General features: G+C 36.5%; 1 protein-coding gene across 2 annotated transcripts in view; it reads right to left on the bottom strand.

The window, feature by feature from the left end:
* The window catches only part of BMP2K (BMP2 inducible kinase), a 127,096-nt gene that overhangs the window by 97,387 nt on the left and 11,319 nt on the right, over window positions 1-18,390 (bottom strand). The window contains exon 1 of one of the 2 annotated variants that reach the window (XM_036260457.1): window positions 11,313-11,330. The exons of the other annotated variant lie outside the window; for it this stretch is intronic. Within the exon in view, the coding sequence (XP_036116350.1) occupies window positions 11,313-11,315 (3 nt within the window). The 5' untranslated portion in view covers window positions 11,316-11,330. Of the gene's footprint in view, window positions 1-11,312; window positions 11,331-18,390 lie in introns of those variants that run through there. 2 annotated transcript variants of the gene reach the window in all.

The raw sequence follows: 18,390 nt of genomic DNA, 5'->3' as shown, positions 1-18,390 counted from the left end.
CGTGCCAACATTCGCATCTTGGGGGTGCCAGAAGGAGAAGAGCGAGAACAAGAAATCGAAAACCTGTTTGAAACAATAATGGCAGAAAACTTTCCTAACTTGGTGAAGGAAACAGACATACAAGTCCAGGAAGCACAGAGAGTCCCAAACAAGAGGAACCCCAAGAGGCCCACACCAAGACACTTCATCATCAAAATGCAAAAGGTTCAAGACAAAGAGAGAATTTTAAAAGCAGCAAGAGAAAGGCAGCTAGTTACCTACAAGGGAGTTCCCATTAGGCTGTCAGCTGATTTCTCAAAAGAAACTGCAGGCCAGAAGGGAGTGGCAAGAAATATTCAGAGTGATGAAAAGCAAGAACCTACAACCAAGATGACTCTATCCTGCAAAGCTGTCATTTAGAATCCATGGCCATATAAAGACTTTCCCAGACAAGAAAAAGTTAAAGGAGTTCATCACCACCAAACCGTTACTATATGAAATGATGAAAGGTCTTTTTGAAGAAGAAGATAAAATATATGAACAAACAAAATGGCAATGAATATATATCTATCAACAATGGAATCTACAAACAAAATGAACATGTAGAACTCAAACATTCTCATAGATACAGAGAACATTTTCTTGGTTGCCAGATGGGAGGGGGGTTGGGGGAATGGGTGAAAAAAGTGAAGAGATTAACAAGTACAAATTCATTGCTAGACTGACAAACCTCAAAGGGAAAGGGGTTGGGCGGGTGGGAAGAAATAAACCAAGGAACTTATATGCATAACCAATGGACACACACAATAGTGTGGGAAAAGGCGGGAGGGAGGCGGGAGTGGGGAGGAGGGAGTCAATGGGGGAAAAATGTGGAACATCTGTAATACATTTTACATTCAACAATAAAGATTTTTTTAAAAATAAATGAATAAAAAATAAAAACCAAAAAAAGAAAACACAAGGAACCCAAAATTTCCATAACAATCTTTAAAAGAACAAAGTTAGAAGACTTACAAAGACTTCTCAATCTCAAAACCACCTATGAAGCTACTGCAATCAAAACAGTGCAGTATTGGCATATGGCTAACCATACAAATCAATGGAATAGAACTGAGAGCCTAGAAATAAGCCCACACATTTATAGTCCATTTATTTCCTACAAGAAGAACAAAACAATTCAATGAAAAATGCATAAATATCTCTTTCAATAAATGGTACCAGGGCAATTAAATATCACATGTAAACGAATGAAGTCTAACTTCTGTCTCACACCATACACAAAATTTAATTCAAAAATGGATGAAAGACCTAAACCAACTAAAATTATAAAACTCTGAGAAGAAAACATAGGTGTAAATCTTGACCTTGAATTAGGCAATGGTTTTTTAGACATGACGCCAAAAGTGCAAAGAAAAAGTAAATTGTAACTCATCAAAATTTAAAACTTCTGTGCTTCAAAGAACACTGTTTAAAAAGTGAAGAGATATTCCAGCCGGTGTGGCTCAGTGGTTGAGCGTTGACCCATGCACCAATAGGTCACCAGTTCGATTCCCCATCAGGGCACAAGCCCAGGTTGTGGGCTGGATCCCCACTGGGGGCATGCAGGAGGCAGCCAATCGATATTCTCTCTCATTGATGTTTCTATCTCTCTCTTCCTCTCTCTAATATCAATAAAGGAAAAAAAAATTTAAGATTAATAAGTGAAGAGATAATCTAAAGATTGGGAGAAAATATTTACAACTCCTATATCTGATAAAGATCTAGTATCCATAATCTATAAAGAACTCTTACTATTGAACCATAAAAAGAAAACTAATCCAGTTTTAAAGGACAAAGATTTTAATATAAACTTCTCCAAAGGGATATACAAATGACCATTAAGCACATGAAAAGATACTCAGCATCGTTAGTCTAAGGAAATACAAATCAAAACCTCTTTACACTCACTAGGATGGCTATAATAAAAAGATAATCAATGTGTTGGCAGAGATGTGGAGAAATTGGAAACCCTCATACATTGCCAATGAAAATATAAAATGGTACAACCACTGTGGAAAACATTAGCAGGTCTCAAAAAGTTAAACATGGAGTTATGATATGGTCCAGGAATTCTATTCCTAAAAATATACTCAGGAGAACTAAAAATATTCATACAAAAATCTGTATACAAATGTACATAGTAGCCAAAAAGTGGCAACAACTCATATGTCCACCAACTGATGAATGGATAAACAAAATTCAATATTACTCATATAATGTAATATTATTTGGCCATAAAAATGAATGACATACAAATACATGCTAAAACATCAATGAAACATGAAAATATACTAAGTGAAAGAACCAAGACACAGAGGCATATATCATGATTCCATTTCTATTAAATGTCCAGAACAGGCATAACCATGAAGAAAGGAACTATATTACTGATTACAAATGTTTGGGGCAGAAAAGGAAGAATGAGAAGTGATTGCTAATGATTACAAGGTGTCTTTATTGGGTTGATGAAAATTCTTAGATAGCAGTGGTAGTCCAATATACTAAATATATTTTTAAAAATCACTAAATTACATGCTTTAAATTGAACTCTATATTATGTAAATTTTGTCTCAATAAACCTCTTTCAAAAATCAGAGTATGGCCCTGGCCAGTTTGGCTCAGCGGTTAGAGCGTCGGCCTGCGATCCAGAGAGACCAGGGTTCAGTTCCCGCTAAGGTCGCATACCTCGGTTACAGTTTGTCCCTGGCCCTGGTTGGTCGTGTGAGTGGCAGCCACTCTATGTGTCCCTTTCATGTCGATGTCTCTCTCCCTCTCTCTCTCTCTCTCTCTCTCTTCCTCTCTCTCCCTCCCACTCTATCAAACAAAAAATGGGAAAATGTCCTTGGGTGAGGATAAAAAAAACAAAAATCAGAGTATGTCCAAGGAATTACAACAAACTCCATATAACTGCAACACAAATATGAAGTTACGGAGGATGAGGTGTGGTAGAGAGTCAGATGTGGTTCTAATCATGAAAAATCACTGCTAAGATGTTTGAACTTTGTCTTCAGGAGATGAGGAAACCACAAAAAGATTTTAAGCAAAGGTATATATTCATCAAATATGCATTAGAAAGTAATTCTCTAGTAATTATACTCCTATACAAGAGTAATCAAGAGAAAAATGGAAAAAGCAAAGATACTATTTATAACAGCAACAAAAAAATAAAAGCACTTTAGGAATAAATCAAATAAAAGATACATGAGATCGTTATAAGGGAAATTATAAAAGTTTAATAAAGTACAAAAGTAGAGTCTGTTTATTTGTTTAATGGAAAAGAAGGCTCCATATTATAAAGTTTTTAATAGGCTCCATATTATAAAGTTTTTAATTTCTCACACAATATTTGATAAGTTCACTATAATTCAAATAAAAATCCTAATAGTTTTTATGGACTTGGATATGTTAATTCTAAGATTCACATGGAAGAACAAAGAATTAAAAATAGCTAACAATTTTTAAAAGGAATAAGATGAAGTAGTGGTGTTAGTCAATTTACCAATTATGAAAATTATAAATTTACTCTGGTAAGATTATAAGGTAATGCCATAGAGATAAACAAAGGGCTACAGAATAACAGAGCTAACTCAGAAACAGTTATTTATATATAAAAACTATAAAAAACTGATGATGTCAGAGACATTAATTATCATTAAGAAAAGAATAAATTAGTTATGCTTTGCTTGAACTAGGGTGAATAAGGGAATTTGATCTATACTCCATACATAACATATCAAACATAAATTTGATGGGTTAAAAGCATAAATATACAAAATTAAACATTAAACCTTTTAAAGGACATATATGTATGACTTTAAGGTACGTAAGAATTTCTTATATTAGACATAATAAACACAACTCAAAAAGATGAAACTAATAAATCTGACCATGTTAAAATTTAAATTACAATTTCTATTTTTAGCAACAAGATAGACTACAGCTGCAGGGGGAAAAAAAAATCTCCCTGGTACAGTTACAGTAATCCTTAAAATGCTGGAAAAAATAATCATGGATGCAGTTCAAGAAAATTCTTTATAGCTAGAAACAAGAAACCATGAATCCATAAGCTGCTCTGGACCCAAAGCCAAAGGCCAACACTGGAGAAGGGTAGAAAGTCAGAATGGCACCACAACATAAAGCCTATAGCATCCCACTTTCATTGTGGAAAAAAAAAAAATTAATCCACCTACAGATGACACCCAAGACATACATACCTTGGCCTTGGCCTTCGCTCTAAAGAGGGAGAGTCTCCTGAAACTTGCTTAGCATGATCCTAATTCTCAAAGATTTAAAATTCAACTACCTGTATGACCAAAAAAAATTCTAAGCCAACAATTTACAGTAGCCCCAATGAGTATACCAAGGAGTCTGGTAGAGATACACTCAAAAAAGGCACTCAGGCCTCAAAAAACTCCAACTAGTAAAATTCTATGGGATGTGATTTCAGAGTAAACAAAAATTTATAAAGAGGGAAGGAAATCACTAAGTATTCAATAACCCAACCACCATGAACATAAGTCAGAAGAAACAACCAAATTATACAATGAGACTTGAAAAGGCTTAAAAATATTACAATTACCAAATACAGAATATAAAATAACTCTGTTCCACATATGTTTTAAAATATGTTTTTATTGATTTTAGAGAGAGAGAGAGAAACCTCGATGAGAGAAAAACATCAATCGGCTGCCTCCTGCACATCTTCTACTGGAGATTGAGCCCGCAACCCGGGCATGTGCCCCAACCAGAAATCGAATCTGCAATCTCTTGCACATGGGACGATGCTCAATCCACTGAACCACATCTACTGGGCTATGTTCCCCATATTAAAAAAAAAACAAAATAAGAAATAGTATAAAAATGGATTAAGAGGTTATCAAAATTGACAAGGACAAAAAAATTGGCCAGGCAATTTTATAACACAAATTTAATTTTAATGTGAAAAATATAATAACTAAAAAGGTTAAACAGCAAATGACACACACCTGAAGAGAACTAGAAAATATATCTGAATGCAGAATGCTGATATATACCAAAATGGAGCTCAAAGATCAAAGACAGAAATAGGTTAGGAGACTTGGAGTTTGCAGTGAGAAGAATGAATATACATCTGCCACTTAGGATAACCAGGAAGAAGCATTATTAGAACAGATATGGATGAGAATTCTCCAAAACTGACAAAAGACACCCATCACCAGATTTAAAAAAAACAAACAAGAATTCTATAACAGAAACCCACATTCATACCATCCCCAATGAAAGAAATAGTACAGCACCAAATAGAAGACATCAAAGCCACCTGTGAGAAAAGACAGATTACCCACAAAGGCAATTTGAGTGATTACCAACTTTTCAACAATAAAAGGAAGGCAGTGGAAATACTGAAAGAAAATAACTTTCTGCCTAGAATTCTGTATCAAGAAAAACTCTATAGAATGGAGATAAAATAAAGATTGTTCAGGCTACTAAAATAAACTTCACTAGAGTCAGAGTGAAGGCAACTGAGCTTACATGAAAGGTCTGACAGGCGAAAGGATGAACAAAGATGATAGCTATGAAGTACTGGCTTATAAAACAATAAACATAATGTCTAATTTGTGAATTAAAGAAAAGTGTAGATGTCAAGTCCTGGACAATAATATCATAAATCAGGAGGAGAGAATAATGGTGACAGAAGTTAGATCATTCTAAGCTTATTAAAATATTTGTGAGGCATATAGATATTAACTTTAGTCTTGTATTACCCAGTAAAAGTATAGAGAATAAAGTATATAACTTAATGGAGGGCCTCAATCAGTCCAAAACAAAGCAAGAAAAAATGTTTTAAGATAATTGGCATGCATTATTTGAAGAGATTGAAGAGGAGTCAAGGGCAAAAGCAGGAGACAAATTAAAAAGGTATTTCAGCATGAAAAAAAAGGTCTCAACAGCTACATGATGAAGATCATTAAAATAAGAGGGGCAAGCCCTAGGCAGTTTAGCTCCATGGTTAGAGTGTTGGCCCATGGACCAGAGAGTCCCAGGTTGCAGTTTGTCCCCGGCCCCAGGGTGGCAGCCACTCGATGTGTCTCTCTCACATTGATGTTTCTCTCTCTTTCTTCACCATTCTCTCCCTCCCACTCTATCTGAAGATAAATGTAAAAAATGTCCTCGGGTGAAGATAAAAAAATAAATAAAAAATAAAATAAAATAAGAGGGGCGAGGGAGTAGGTAAGGATGAAGAACTTCTACCTTATCTATGCTGTTGGATTATTTTATAGCAAAAAGGTATTTCTCTATTACTTGTGACATTCACACATACACACACACACACAGCGCTACTTCAATAGTCTAGGCAATAGATAATAGTTATTAACAAAAAGGAGGTGACAAACTATGTGTGGGTTCCTCTTTCTAGCAAGACAGATAAATCACTGATTTGGTGAGAAGTTTTAAAATATTTTTTTTCTTTTTTTTTTTTGGTACATGCCCCTAGCGGGAACTGAACCCAGGACTCTCTGGTCCACAGGCCTATGCTCCAACTGCTGAGCCAAACCAGCCAGGGCTGAAATATATTTTAATAGCTTGATATTATATCTATAACAAAGGAAGCCTGAACTACAGATTTCTGAGGAATGTGTCCTTGTGAATAAATCCATCAGAGAGAGACTGTGGGGAAACAGAGGACAGGTAAAAACACCACCAGTAGGCAAAGGAAGAATTGTTCAATGAGCACTGTGAAATGTTCTAACTCCATCTTAAATTATTTTTAATAACTGCTATTGAAAAAAAATTAAGAGAAAATTCATTTTTCAAAACTGTTTTGAAACACGCCAAAAGGTTTGCTAAGTTTTAAAATATATTCATCCTCTATAAACTTGTTTACAATTTAGTATGTATTACATTTAGAAACTTCTTATATAGGCAAGGCAATTCAAGCTAAAGTCCATTAACAAATGGGTTGTTTGCCATTTTTAAGTCTTAGATACTTATTATACAAATGATATTTTTATTAAATAAAGACAGATCTATTTCAAAGTTCTAATGACAGCTGTATAGTTCAAGCCATTCCAATTTAAAATATTAACATGAAATGATCAGAGGAAAAAGCAAAACCCATTTTTTTTTTTTACAATACATGGAATTTAAGCTAACTTGAAACTAAACAATGTGCATACATAACCAGTATTTAGTTCACTAAAGTAGTTAAAATCACACACAACAGCCTATGGTTAGCAAACTAAAAACTGTACTACTAATATGTACATGAGGAAGTTAGGAAGCATGGTAATTCTACATTATCCAGTCCAAGTAAGATAAACCTTTTCTTAAGTCACAAAGGATATAGAGTGTACCGCACAGGATATGTTAACTCCTCTTGGCACTATCCTTGATCACTATGCTGGCCCTAACATGCCCATGCCTATGCATGCACCTTGTATAACAATCTCAAATGTGCCAAGTAAACACAGTGCCTCCTCTAATTACTTTGGAAGGGGGAGGAGAAGACTGAAAAAAATCGCAGCACAGAGCCAAAGTATCAGCAGAGAACCAGTATCTATTACTTCAAGGCCTGATACCAAAACCTTGGCTAAGAAAACAAATGCATATTTAAACATTCTGTGTAAGCCTAAGTAAAGCACACTCTACACGGTTTCAAATCCGTTTATCCTGATGTTACTAAATACAAACAAGACTCAAATTCAAAGTATAGCTTCTATAATTCGTCCTCTTCAAAGACAGCTCAAGTCTACTTTCTGATTACTTAGGCCTGTCAGGCAGAGTACAGCATATCCTTCACACCAACCTCCACCATTCCCTGGGCTTAGTATTCTACTGACTAAATACAGTTTATCCTATCCATGGAAAACCATCCAGTATTATTATCTAATTTAGTGCTCTCTAACTACTTGGCCAGCCCCCTGGTTAAGTGACTGAGTCTGCTTTCAGCCTGAACTGACCAGCAGGGACCTCCAATCACAACAGGACAACTTTGAGGACTGAGGAGGAATCATCTTGGCACAGCTATAACCCATCTGTGGTACTACTGGTATGGCCACTGCACTTCAGTAGGGAAGAACTCGGTTAAACCCTTCTGATACTCAGAGATAAGACTAGACACCATCTTACAACCATTTTATGTACTTATGACAGAAAAGCCAATCATACTGAGAAAACTTATACATAAAACGTTCTAATTACACACAACACACAAGCCCACGCACATACACTCATGAGCACACACTTGAATCAGCACCAGAATGTCCTCCAATGAAACAAAAGTATTCATATGTTAGAAACAAATTCTCTATACACTTTCATTTCCCAGTATTTTCATGCATATTATAAGTACCTACAGCCACTAAAATACAAAGCTTTGAATATCTTTTTTAATTGTAAACATCACAGAAAATCAAGTACACTATAAATGTAATTTACATAATAATGTTTATGCATTCTCACATCTGCAGTATTTGTGTCTTCCTGAGGAAAGAAAGGGTCTGTATAACTTTCAATAGATCTTCAAAGAAATATGGAGTCCCCCCAAAAAAATTATTTTTACTACTTTTATTGGAATATGCAATAAAAAGAACTTTTTCCAAATTCTGGTCCCCTGTGTCCTCTTTCTAAAATTGTCTAGGTAGTTGGCTTCTAAGGGTACCTGACCTTTGTTGGCCTAAGATTCCTTCTCTGTAAAAATGGAAAAAGTGTCGTTGCCCTGTCTACGTAAGAACTATTGAACACATTAAATTTGGCAATGCAGGAGAAAGTTCTGTAGACAATTAGATATCTCTATCAAAATATGTAAATATAAAATAATTTAATAATGTTTATCATTGATACTTTATCTGCTAGACCAATGTATAAACATATTTAAAATTTTAGGTAGAACAAGTACCATATTTTACATTAAAAAAAATAAGAGGGGAAAAAAGCCCCAAGTTCTGTCTTAAAAGCACTGATATACCCAGACTTTGGTTCTCTCATTCAGCTTGTGGATCTTTAAGACATGTAGGTTTATATTAAAACATATTTTACTTGAATGAGTGTAACAGTAGTCATGTGAACTTTTTGGTTAATAATGACCACAATGAAATTCTTGGGTAAGAGAATTCCAGGTAACCACTAGAACTTCGTTAAAAATACTGCACATCTGAAGTGATCTATTCGGAGACTAGGAAATAGTCGCACTTTTGAAAAGAACATGATCAAAACTTTTTTAAGAACAAATTGTTTTCAGAGTGAAATAACTTATAGAAATGCAATAGAAAGAAAACTAAAGAACCAGTTTTTTCCTCCCTTGACGAGGCTCTATATAGGTTAACATTTTGAAAACTATTCCCATGACCTAAAAATTACTTAATGGACTGTCCCCTTTGACCCTAAAAGTCAGGTAATAAAGAAAACCTTAGAAACAGTTAAGTTTCTCATAAACACCCAGCAGGTACCCCCTTTCCTTTGCTTCTTTCAATAAAAATCTTACCAGATTTCTTACAATTCTGACATTTATGACTCTAATGTTTTTCTCTATTGACCCAACTTACTTGCATTTAGGGAAACTATAGTTACTTAAAAACATAACAGATTGCTAGACCTTCCTAGATAAGTCTATGTCTTTTTATCTTAGATTCCTGAGGCCTAAGTGAAAAGGTAATAATATATTCCTAATTAAAGTCAAATTATCTTCTCCCAAAATCATGATCATCAAAATAATATTTTTTTGCATTGCTGAAAAGGTCAACCCATTTACAATATAAAACAAAGCTCAAGGGACTACGCTTATAAAGTTGCAGGACCCAAATGAAGAAAAACTTCAGGGAAATGTAAAAGATTTTAATAAAATGGAGAGACATGCTATGTTCCTGGAAAAGAATATTCATTCCTGTCAATATGCTAACCACCACCCGCCCAATCTCAGGTTAATAGTTTTCACGGAATGCCAATCAAAATCCCAACGCTGCAGAATTACATGAACTTTTCTCTAAATTTAGGATAAAATCTCTGGGATTCAAGTTAAGAAGTCTGTTCAACTGGCACCCCAGATGAAGTTTAAGAATCCCTGCATTAGTTCTGCTACATACTAATGATCAATCTGAACACCATTAACAAAACAAATATTCATCGTGAACTCCTCTGATCAACTTTGGGGTTTTTCTCTCCCTCTTTGGAGATTAGCTTAAGGACAATGTGACCTGTGGGAAAAGCAGCACTGGCACCACCTGAAAGCCTGCTGGTGATGCAGAATCTCAGGCCCCACCCATATATGCTGAATCAGAAACTACTTTAATAAACCCCCAAGGGAGATTCATATACTTACTAGAGCTTGCTAACCAGTGTGTTAAATAAGACTCACCCTGCCTCTTTGGCTCAGCGGTTAGAGCGTCGGCCTTCAGTCCAGAGAGACCCAGTTTCGGTTCCCGCTAAGGGCACATACCTCAGTTGCAGTTCGTCCCGGGCCCTGGTTGGATCCTGCAGGTGGCAACCACTCGATGTGTCCCTTTCATGTCGATGCTTCTCTCTCTCTTCCTCTCTTTCCCTCCCACTCTATCTAAACAAGAAATAGAAAAATGTCCTTGGGTGAGGATAAAAAAAAAAGAATAAGACTCCCCAGAATTACAATGTTTAAAAAAGTTAATCCAGGTAAAACAAACCAGCTATTCAAATAATGGGGCATACATATTCCTCTTGAACTTCCCTGTGCCATCACCAACCCCTAGGTCCCCTCATCACACTCCCATTCATTAGACCGGAATGAAATCATTAATTTTGACTTTTTTTGTTTCAGTCACAATATCTTTTCTCTCTTCCCTTATGCCCGTTTTCTTTCCTACGGTAGAAAAGTCAGATTTTAGAATGAATGTTTTTAGTGGGTTTTTGGAAGAACTGAAAATGCCTACATATTAACTTAGTTCTCTACTACTACTACTTTTTTCTCCCTTATATTTCAAAACTCCTTCATTCCTAAATCCAAAGCCTGCATATTAGGTCTTAAGCATCTCTCACCCATTTCACAATTTCCTTCTCACCAGAATATAAGGTTCCAAAAGCATCAGACTTTAGCCAAATTTTATATATTGCTGTTAAACTTGTCTTTTCTTCCCAAATTCACATTATACTAACCTCACCTTGGGACTACTGGCCTTACAACTATAAAGTACAATGATCTATACCTTGAACTTCTCCAAGTGCCCCTCAACAACGTTTTATACTCTGCAACTCTACAACCCACCATCATCTGCTTTCCCAGACAGCCTGTAAAGCTCTCTTTACCCAATTACCATGCTCATGCATCTCACCCAAACTAATTAACTAACCATCAGGTGGCAGCTCTTTCTATTCTCTTTTTTTCAACATATTTTAGTAAGTGGTTGTGCTTGCCTCTAGAACCCATTTTAAGTAGGACACCGTATGTATGCATTCACAGTCTACTTGGAGAGAAAGACAAAAATAAGTTATTATAGTACACGGAGATGAACTCTATGGGCAATATAACTAAGGCAAAAAGGTTTGTATTAAAATAAAATATAGTTGGAATACCCTCAAATCCAGCATTCTCTCTTCATTTAAGCAGGCCGTGAAATTTCATTGTTTTAGGAAGCCTTTCTTGATGAAAACTGACAACATAAGCCAAGAATGTATTACCTAAACAGCATCACAGATCTAATTCAACTAAACATACAACCCACATACCCTCTAATTCAGTGGTTTATGTATATAATCCCACTTATGATTAGAGATAAATAGTAAGCAAGCATCCCATAATTTCAGCTTTGGAATATATTAACTTTAGCACACGCTTAAAATTTTATTTCCAACCTTTATGAATGCTCAAATGAAAAAATTCACTCATCTGATCAGGTTCCCATTATGAAGTACAGTGATACCTCGGTTCTCGAACATAATTCGTTCCAGGAGGACGGTCGAGAACCAAATTGTTCGAGAACCGAAGCAATGAAACCCAATAGGAAATAATGGAAACTGGATTAATTCGTTCCAAGCCCCAGAAAATGCCTATTTACTGGCCTAATTTGTATATAATATGTAGAAAAACATAAGTCTCAACAAGAAATAAAAGTGTACAGTATGTCTAAGGGTTAAATTCAGTGTAAAGCGTGACTCTCTCCACAAAGCGTGACTCTCTCTCTGCACTCACGCTGATGACGCAAGCAAGGCGCGCTGGGCCGAATGAACGCCATTCGGCTCAACTCGGCTCATCTCGGAAGTTCGAGTTCCAAATATTTGTTCGGATTCCGAGACAAAAGTTTCTCGAATCTTCTGGTCGAATACCGATTTGGTCGAAATCCGAGGCGTTCGAGAACCGAGGTATCACTGTATACGGAAGCCTGATTCAGTAGTGGATTGTGCTGACAGCTTCTTTGGCCTTCAGAGCATTTTCTCACAAAAACAATTCTACATGTGAAAATTAGGATCTCAGGTCAACATGAAGTCTAGTACGAATAGTATGTAACAGCTATCGTCTCCCTATAAAACCATTTCTGTGGGAACATTCATTCAGGGTTCCAACTTGAAAAGCCAAGAATGCATCTCACTACACCACTAGCACCAAAGGTTTTGCCCAGCCTACCTTACTGAGAAAGGGACTCCCCAGACCCAAGCCATCAGCAATGCCCAAGTAACTACAAGCAACAACTGAGACATACTGCCTACAAATTCTACAGCCAATCCTAACTTCTCTTTATTCACTTGTACCTTGGAGAATATGCTGAACCATAAGCCCTCTCCTAAGAAAAACGCACATGGATGTTTATGAACCCCAGGTGAACTACCCCAACTGCAAAGTATAAGTCCACAAAATAAACTGTACACTATAAACTAGTAATGTCCAATATATGCCCAATATAATGTGAGCTACATATGTAATTTTAAATTTTCTAGTAGCTACATTCAAAAGATTAAAAACAATGACTTTTAATAATACATTTAACCCACTAGATCCAAAATAATATTTCAACATGTAATCAACATTGTATAAATAAATGTTGAGATATTTCACATTTTTTCCATATTAAGGCTTTAAAATCCCAAATGTATTTTACACTTATGGTACATTTCAGTTCAGCCTAGCCACATGTCAAGTAGTAGCTACATCCTGTTGGTGGCTACCGTATTAGACAGTTTTGCTAGACTATACAGTGCATACCCCAGCTATTCTCAAGTCCTTTGGGCTCAGGATCCCTTTACAGTCCTAAAGACTATTAAGGACCCCAGAGAGTTCTTGTTTATGTGGGTTATAAAAATCCATGTTTACCGTATTAGAAATTAAAATTGAGAATTTTTAAAAACAGTGAATTCATTTAAAATAATGAACACATTACACGTCAACGTAACATTGTATGAAAAAGCTGTATTTTTCAAAACAAAAATTTAGAAAGAATGTCAATGTTTTACATTTTTGCAAAGCTCCTTAATATTTGCCTTAGTAGAAGACTGCTGGATGCTCACACCTGCTTTTGCAGTTAATCTTCTGTTATTCTAGCTGAATAAAAAGTATATAAAGAAAATCTAGTCTTACACATAATATGTAGAGGAAAGATGAAGACTAATCTTCAGTCTTTTCGAATAACTATGGATATTCTTCTCTGCTATTAGAGCAAAACATGACAACTAGTACTTTCTTAAACGTTAGTTGCAATATGGTCTATAAAATGACATCATAGCCCTGGCCGTTGTGGCTCATGGAAAGGTCACTGGTTAGATTCCTGGTGGTGGGTTCAATCCCCAGCCAGGGTGCACACTTGAGGCAACCAATCAATGTTTCTCTCTCTCTCTCCCTCCCTCCCTTCTCTCTAAAAACTCAATAAAAACATATTTTTAAAAAATTGCAACTTGCAACACCTCTCCTTAAAATAAATAAAACAACATCACTGAATATTTTGTACTGTTATATTAAAATCCAATGCTCAGCCCTGGCCGGTTTGGCTCAGCGGTTAGAGCGTCGGCCTGCGGTCCTGAGAGACCCGGGTTTGGTTCCCGCTATGGGCACATACCCCGGTTGCAGTTTGTCCCCGGCCCTGGTTGGTCGTGTGGGTGGCAGCCACTCGATGTGTCCCTTTCGTATCGATGTTTCTCTCTCTCTCTCTGTTCCTCTCTCTCCCTCCCACTCTACCTGAGCAAAGGGTGGAAGGATGTCCTCAGGTGAGGATAAAAAAAAAAAAATCCAATGCTCAGTCTTGTACTTATATTTGTAACATCATGCATTTGGAAAATACCAGTTCAGTGAATTAAAGATACATTCCATTACATATTTTCTTAAATATTTGTTAATATTATCACCTACCTCCTCAGAAAAGCTTTCAAGTAATGGGATGCTATCAAGTTCATAATGGCAGATACGAGTTTTCCAAAATTCTCTTTTTTTCTTTTGAAAACTCATATTCCACCATTAATAACACTGTCAGTTGTTTTCCTTGAAGTGACAAAGCTCACTTCATTAAATACCCAGATATAAATGAATAATCAGTTTGTCATTCCTTCAAATAAAAAACGGTGTTCCATGAAATAAAGCAGCTATTTCAGAACACAATTCATTCAATCACCCAAGTGCTTTTCCTCAGTCACACTCCCACACTTCATTATGCAGCAAGTGCTTTATGTATACTTCCCATTTCTTCACATATTAAAAAAAATGTGTCCTTACAAATGGCCAATAATAAGCACAGGAAAAGAAGTTTAACATAATTTATCTTTAGGAAAATCAAATCAAAACCATAATGATATACCACTTCACACCTATTAGGGTGCCTACTATAAAATTTTTTAGAGAAAATAGCAAGTGCTGATGAGGACGTAGAGAAATTGGAACCCTTATACACTGCTAGTGGGAATTTAAAAGAGTGCAGCTAATATGAAAAACAGTATTGAAGGCCTTCAAATCCAGAAATTCCACTTCTGGGTATATACCAAAAAGAAATAAAAGCAGGGACTGAGCAAATATTTGTACACTCATATTCATAGCAGCTTTATTCACAATAGCCAAAAGGTGGGAATAATCCAAATGTGTCCACTGAAGATGAATAGACAAAATGAGATATTACATAAGTGGAATATTATTCGGACTTAGAAAGAAAATTCTGATACATGCCACAACATGGACAAACCTTGAAGACATTATGAAACAAGCCAGACACATAAGGACAAATATTGTATGATTCCACTAATATGAGTCAGATTTATAGAGATAGAAAACCAGGGGCTAGGGAAAGGGAGTTAGTGGTTAATAAATATAGTTTCAATTTGGAAAGATGAACAAGTTCTGGAGATGGATAGTGATGATGGTTGCATTACAATGTGAATGTACTGAACTTTAAACTTAAAAACTTAAAATGGGCCCTGGTTGGCATGGCTCAGTGGTTAGAGTGTGGGCCCGAGCACTGGAGGGTCTCGGGTTTGATTTCTGGTCAAGGGCACATACCATGGTTGCAGGTTCAATCCCCGGCCCAGCCAGGGTACGTGTAGGGGGCAACCAATGAATGTGACTCTGTCACTCTGATGTTTCTCTCTCTTTCCTATTCTCTCTCTCTCTCTCTCTCTCTCCCTCACTCCCTTCCACTCCTCTAAAAATCAATGGAGAAAATGTCCCCAGCTGAGGATTAACCAAAAAAAAGTTGTAATGGTGAATTTTATGTTATGTATATATTTCCACGATCAAAAAATAAAAATAAAAAAGATGTACTCGCCCTGGCCGGTTTGGCTCAGCGGTTAGAGCGTCTGCCTGCGGTCTGGAGACCCTGGTTCGGTTCCCACTGGGGGCACGTACCTCGGTTGCAGTTTGTCCCCGGCCCTGGTTGGGTCGTGTGGGTGGCAACCACTCGATGTGTCCCTTTCATGTCGATGTCTCTCTCTCTCTCTCTCTCTCTCCCTCCCACTCCATCTGAACAAAATATCGAAAAATGTCCTCAGGTGAGGATAAAAAAAAAAAAAAAAAGTGTACTTAAGGACTTAAGGGTCAAGACTGAGAAAAGACTGTATTGCTTCATCGAGGACATTTTTAAGGGAAATTGATTTTATGTAACAGTGAAGAATAAATACAATGACTACTAATACAGTTTAGTGCCAACTGTCTTTATTTGTGTTAAGGTACTAGCAGTTTGAACCTCCACCACAACTGCTTTTGAATCGTCAGTGCAAATGACAATACAGTGTAAAAAGGAATTATGTCTTAGTAGTATTGTAAAAACAATTTTGACCTGATAGATCCCCTCAAAAGCTCTTGAGGTCTCCTTCCCCTGGGACCCACAAATCACACTTTGAGAACCATTACTGAAGCCTGGTCTTTCAGAAGTCAATTAATAACAGAAGGAAAGAGACACAAAGACCACAGAAATTTTATTTTTGTTATTTTTTTATCTTTTCAGATGAAAGAAACAAACAGGCTTGTATGCTGAGAAGGAATCAGATATCGTTAAGTATTAAGGAATAGTAGAAAATCAAAAAAAATTAGATAAATTGATGGAGAAAGGCACAGAAGCAAGAAGGTACTGGGGGGCACAGCCTCTAAAGCTGGAAGTAAAGGAGAGACAAATATTAGAGGTTGACTGGGTTTAGGGGTGATACTCTACGTCCTGGGGGTGCAATGTACAGCATGATGTCTATAGTTAATAATACTGTATTATGTATTTGAAAGAAGTTATCTTTACAAGTAAAAACTTGTAACTATATGTGGTGATGAATGCTAACTAGACTTATTGTGGTGACCATTTCATATGTACAAATATTAAATCATTGTCGTACACCAGAAACTAATAAGTCAATAATATCTCAATTTTTTAAAAAGCTCTCTACTTAGAAAAATCCATATACTAGATAAATGCTTCTTAATAATGACAGTAATTGCCCTGGCCGGTTTGGCTCAGCGGTTAGAACGTCAGCCCGCGGACCTGGGTTCTGTTACCACTAAGAGCACGTACCTCGGTTGCAGTTTGTTCCTAGCCCCAGTTGGGGTTGTGTGGGTGGCAACCAGTTGATGTGTCTCTCTCACATCGATGTTTCTCTCTCTCTCTTCTCCCTCTCTCCCTCCTACTCTATCTGAAGATAAATGCAAAAGTGTCCTCGAGTGAAGATTGAAAAAAAAAAAATTAAAAATAATAATAATAATAATGACGGTGATAATTCTATAGTTTAATAAAAAATACTAAAAATGTTCTCTTCTAGCCCAGCCGGTGTGGCTCAGTGGTTGAGCATCCGAGCCATGCACCAAGAGGTTGCCAGTTCGATTCCCGGTCAGGGTACATGCCCAGGTTGTGGGCCCAATGCCCAGTGGGGGGCATGCAGGAGACAGCCAATCAGTGCTCTCTCTCATCGATGTTTCTCTCTCTCTCTCCCTTCCTCTCTCTCTCTAACATCAATAAAGATAAATTTAAAATTTTTCTCTTCTAACATTATAAAATTATAAATCAAGCACCAATCTATTCAAACTTTGTATTTGCGTGTACAAAAAACATGCCATATGTAACACAGAAGTAATGTCAGGTCATTTTTAAGAAAATTGTTTTAAGATGCCAATGGAATTTATTTCACTGCAAAGATTCAAACGTTTAGTATTCCAGGTTTAAGTCAAATGCATTTGTGCTATGATCTAATAAAAATAAAAATTTGAAAGAACTTTGTTTCTCTATTTTATTTTGAAAAAATGTAGCACAAATTTGTTAAATGAAATGCAAAAGTGATTTGAAATTACAGCACCTCAGACACCAAGCCTTAATGTTCTTGAATTAAGAAGAGAAGAAAGTGGAGCATAATAACTCACCTATTTCTCTTCCTCTTTTCACTTTCCTTCTACCCTACAAGAAGTCCTAGATACTGCTATGCTATATTCAATTGAATAAGCTCAAGCAGATTATATGTTACATACTTTTCAGCTCACAAATAATTTCATTTAGAACTGGACCTTTCTAGACTGAGACCACAGACTAATTTGGGGGGAGCAGAAATTTTTAACATTTTATTATTAATCCTGACATCTTAAACAACACATGACTTGATGGCCTTAGGAAGAAAGAGCAAGGTAAAAAAATCTTTAATTCAAAAATGTTTGGGAATACTCCCTTTCTACCTCAGACTCCTGAGGCACCCATTAATACTCCAGCTGCCTCCAGAATATTAAAAGTCCACCCTGGCTGGTTTGGCTCAGCAGTTAGAGCGTTGGCCAGAGGACCAAAGGGTCATGGGTTTGATTCCAGTTAAAGGAATATAATATACCTGAGTTGAAGATTCCCCAGCCCCCACAGGGTTGTGTCTCTCTCACATCGATGTTTGTTTGTTTCTTCTTTCTTTCTTTCCTTCTCTCTGGCACGGCTCTCTCTCTCTCTCTCTTTCCTTCTCCCTCTCTCCCTCCCTCCCTCCCTATACGCTATCTAAAAATCAATGGAAAAA

Source organism: Molossus molossus, unplaced genomic scaffold (assembly GCF_014108415.1).
Source record: "Molossus molossus isolate mMolMol1 unplaced genomic scaffold, mMolMol1.p scaffold_m16_p_1, whole genome shotgun sequence".
Classification (NCBI taxonomy): Eukaryota; Metazoa; Chordata; class Mammalia; order Chiroptera; family Molossidae; genus Molossus; species Molossus molossus.
Note: the sequence above shows the minus strand (reverse complement) of the source record. Positions and strands in the feature narration are given on the sequence as shown.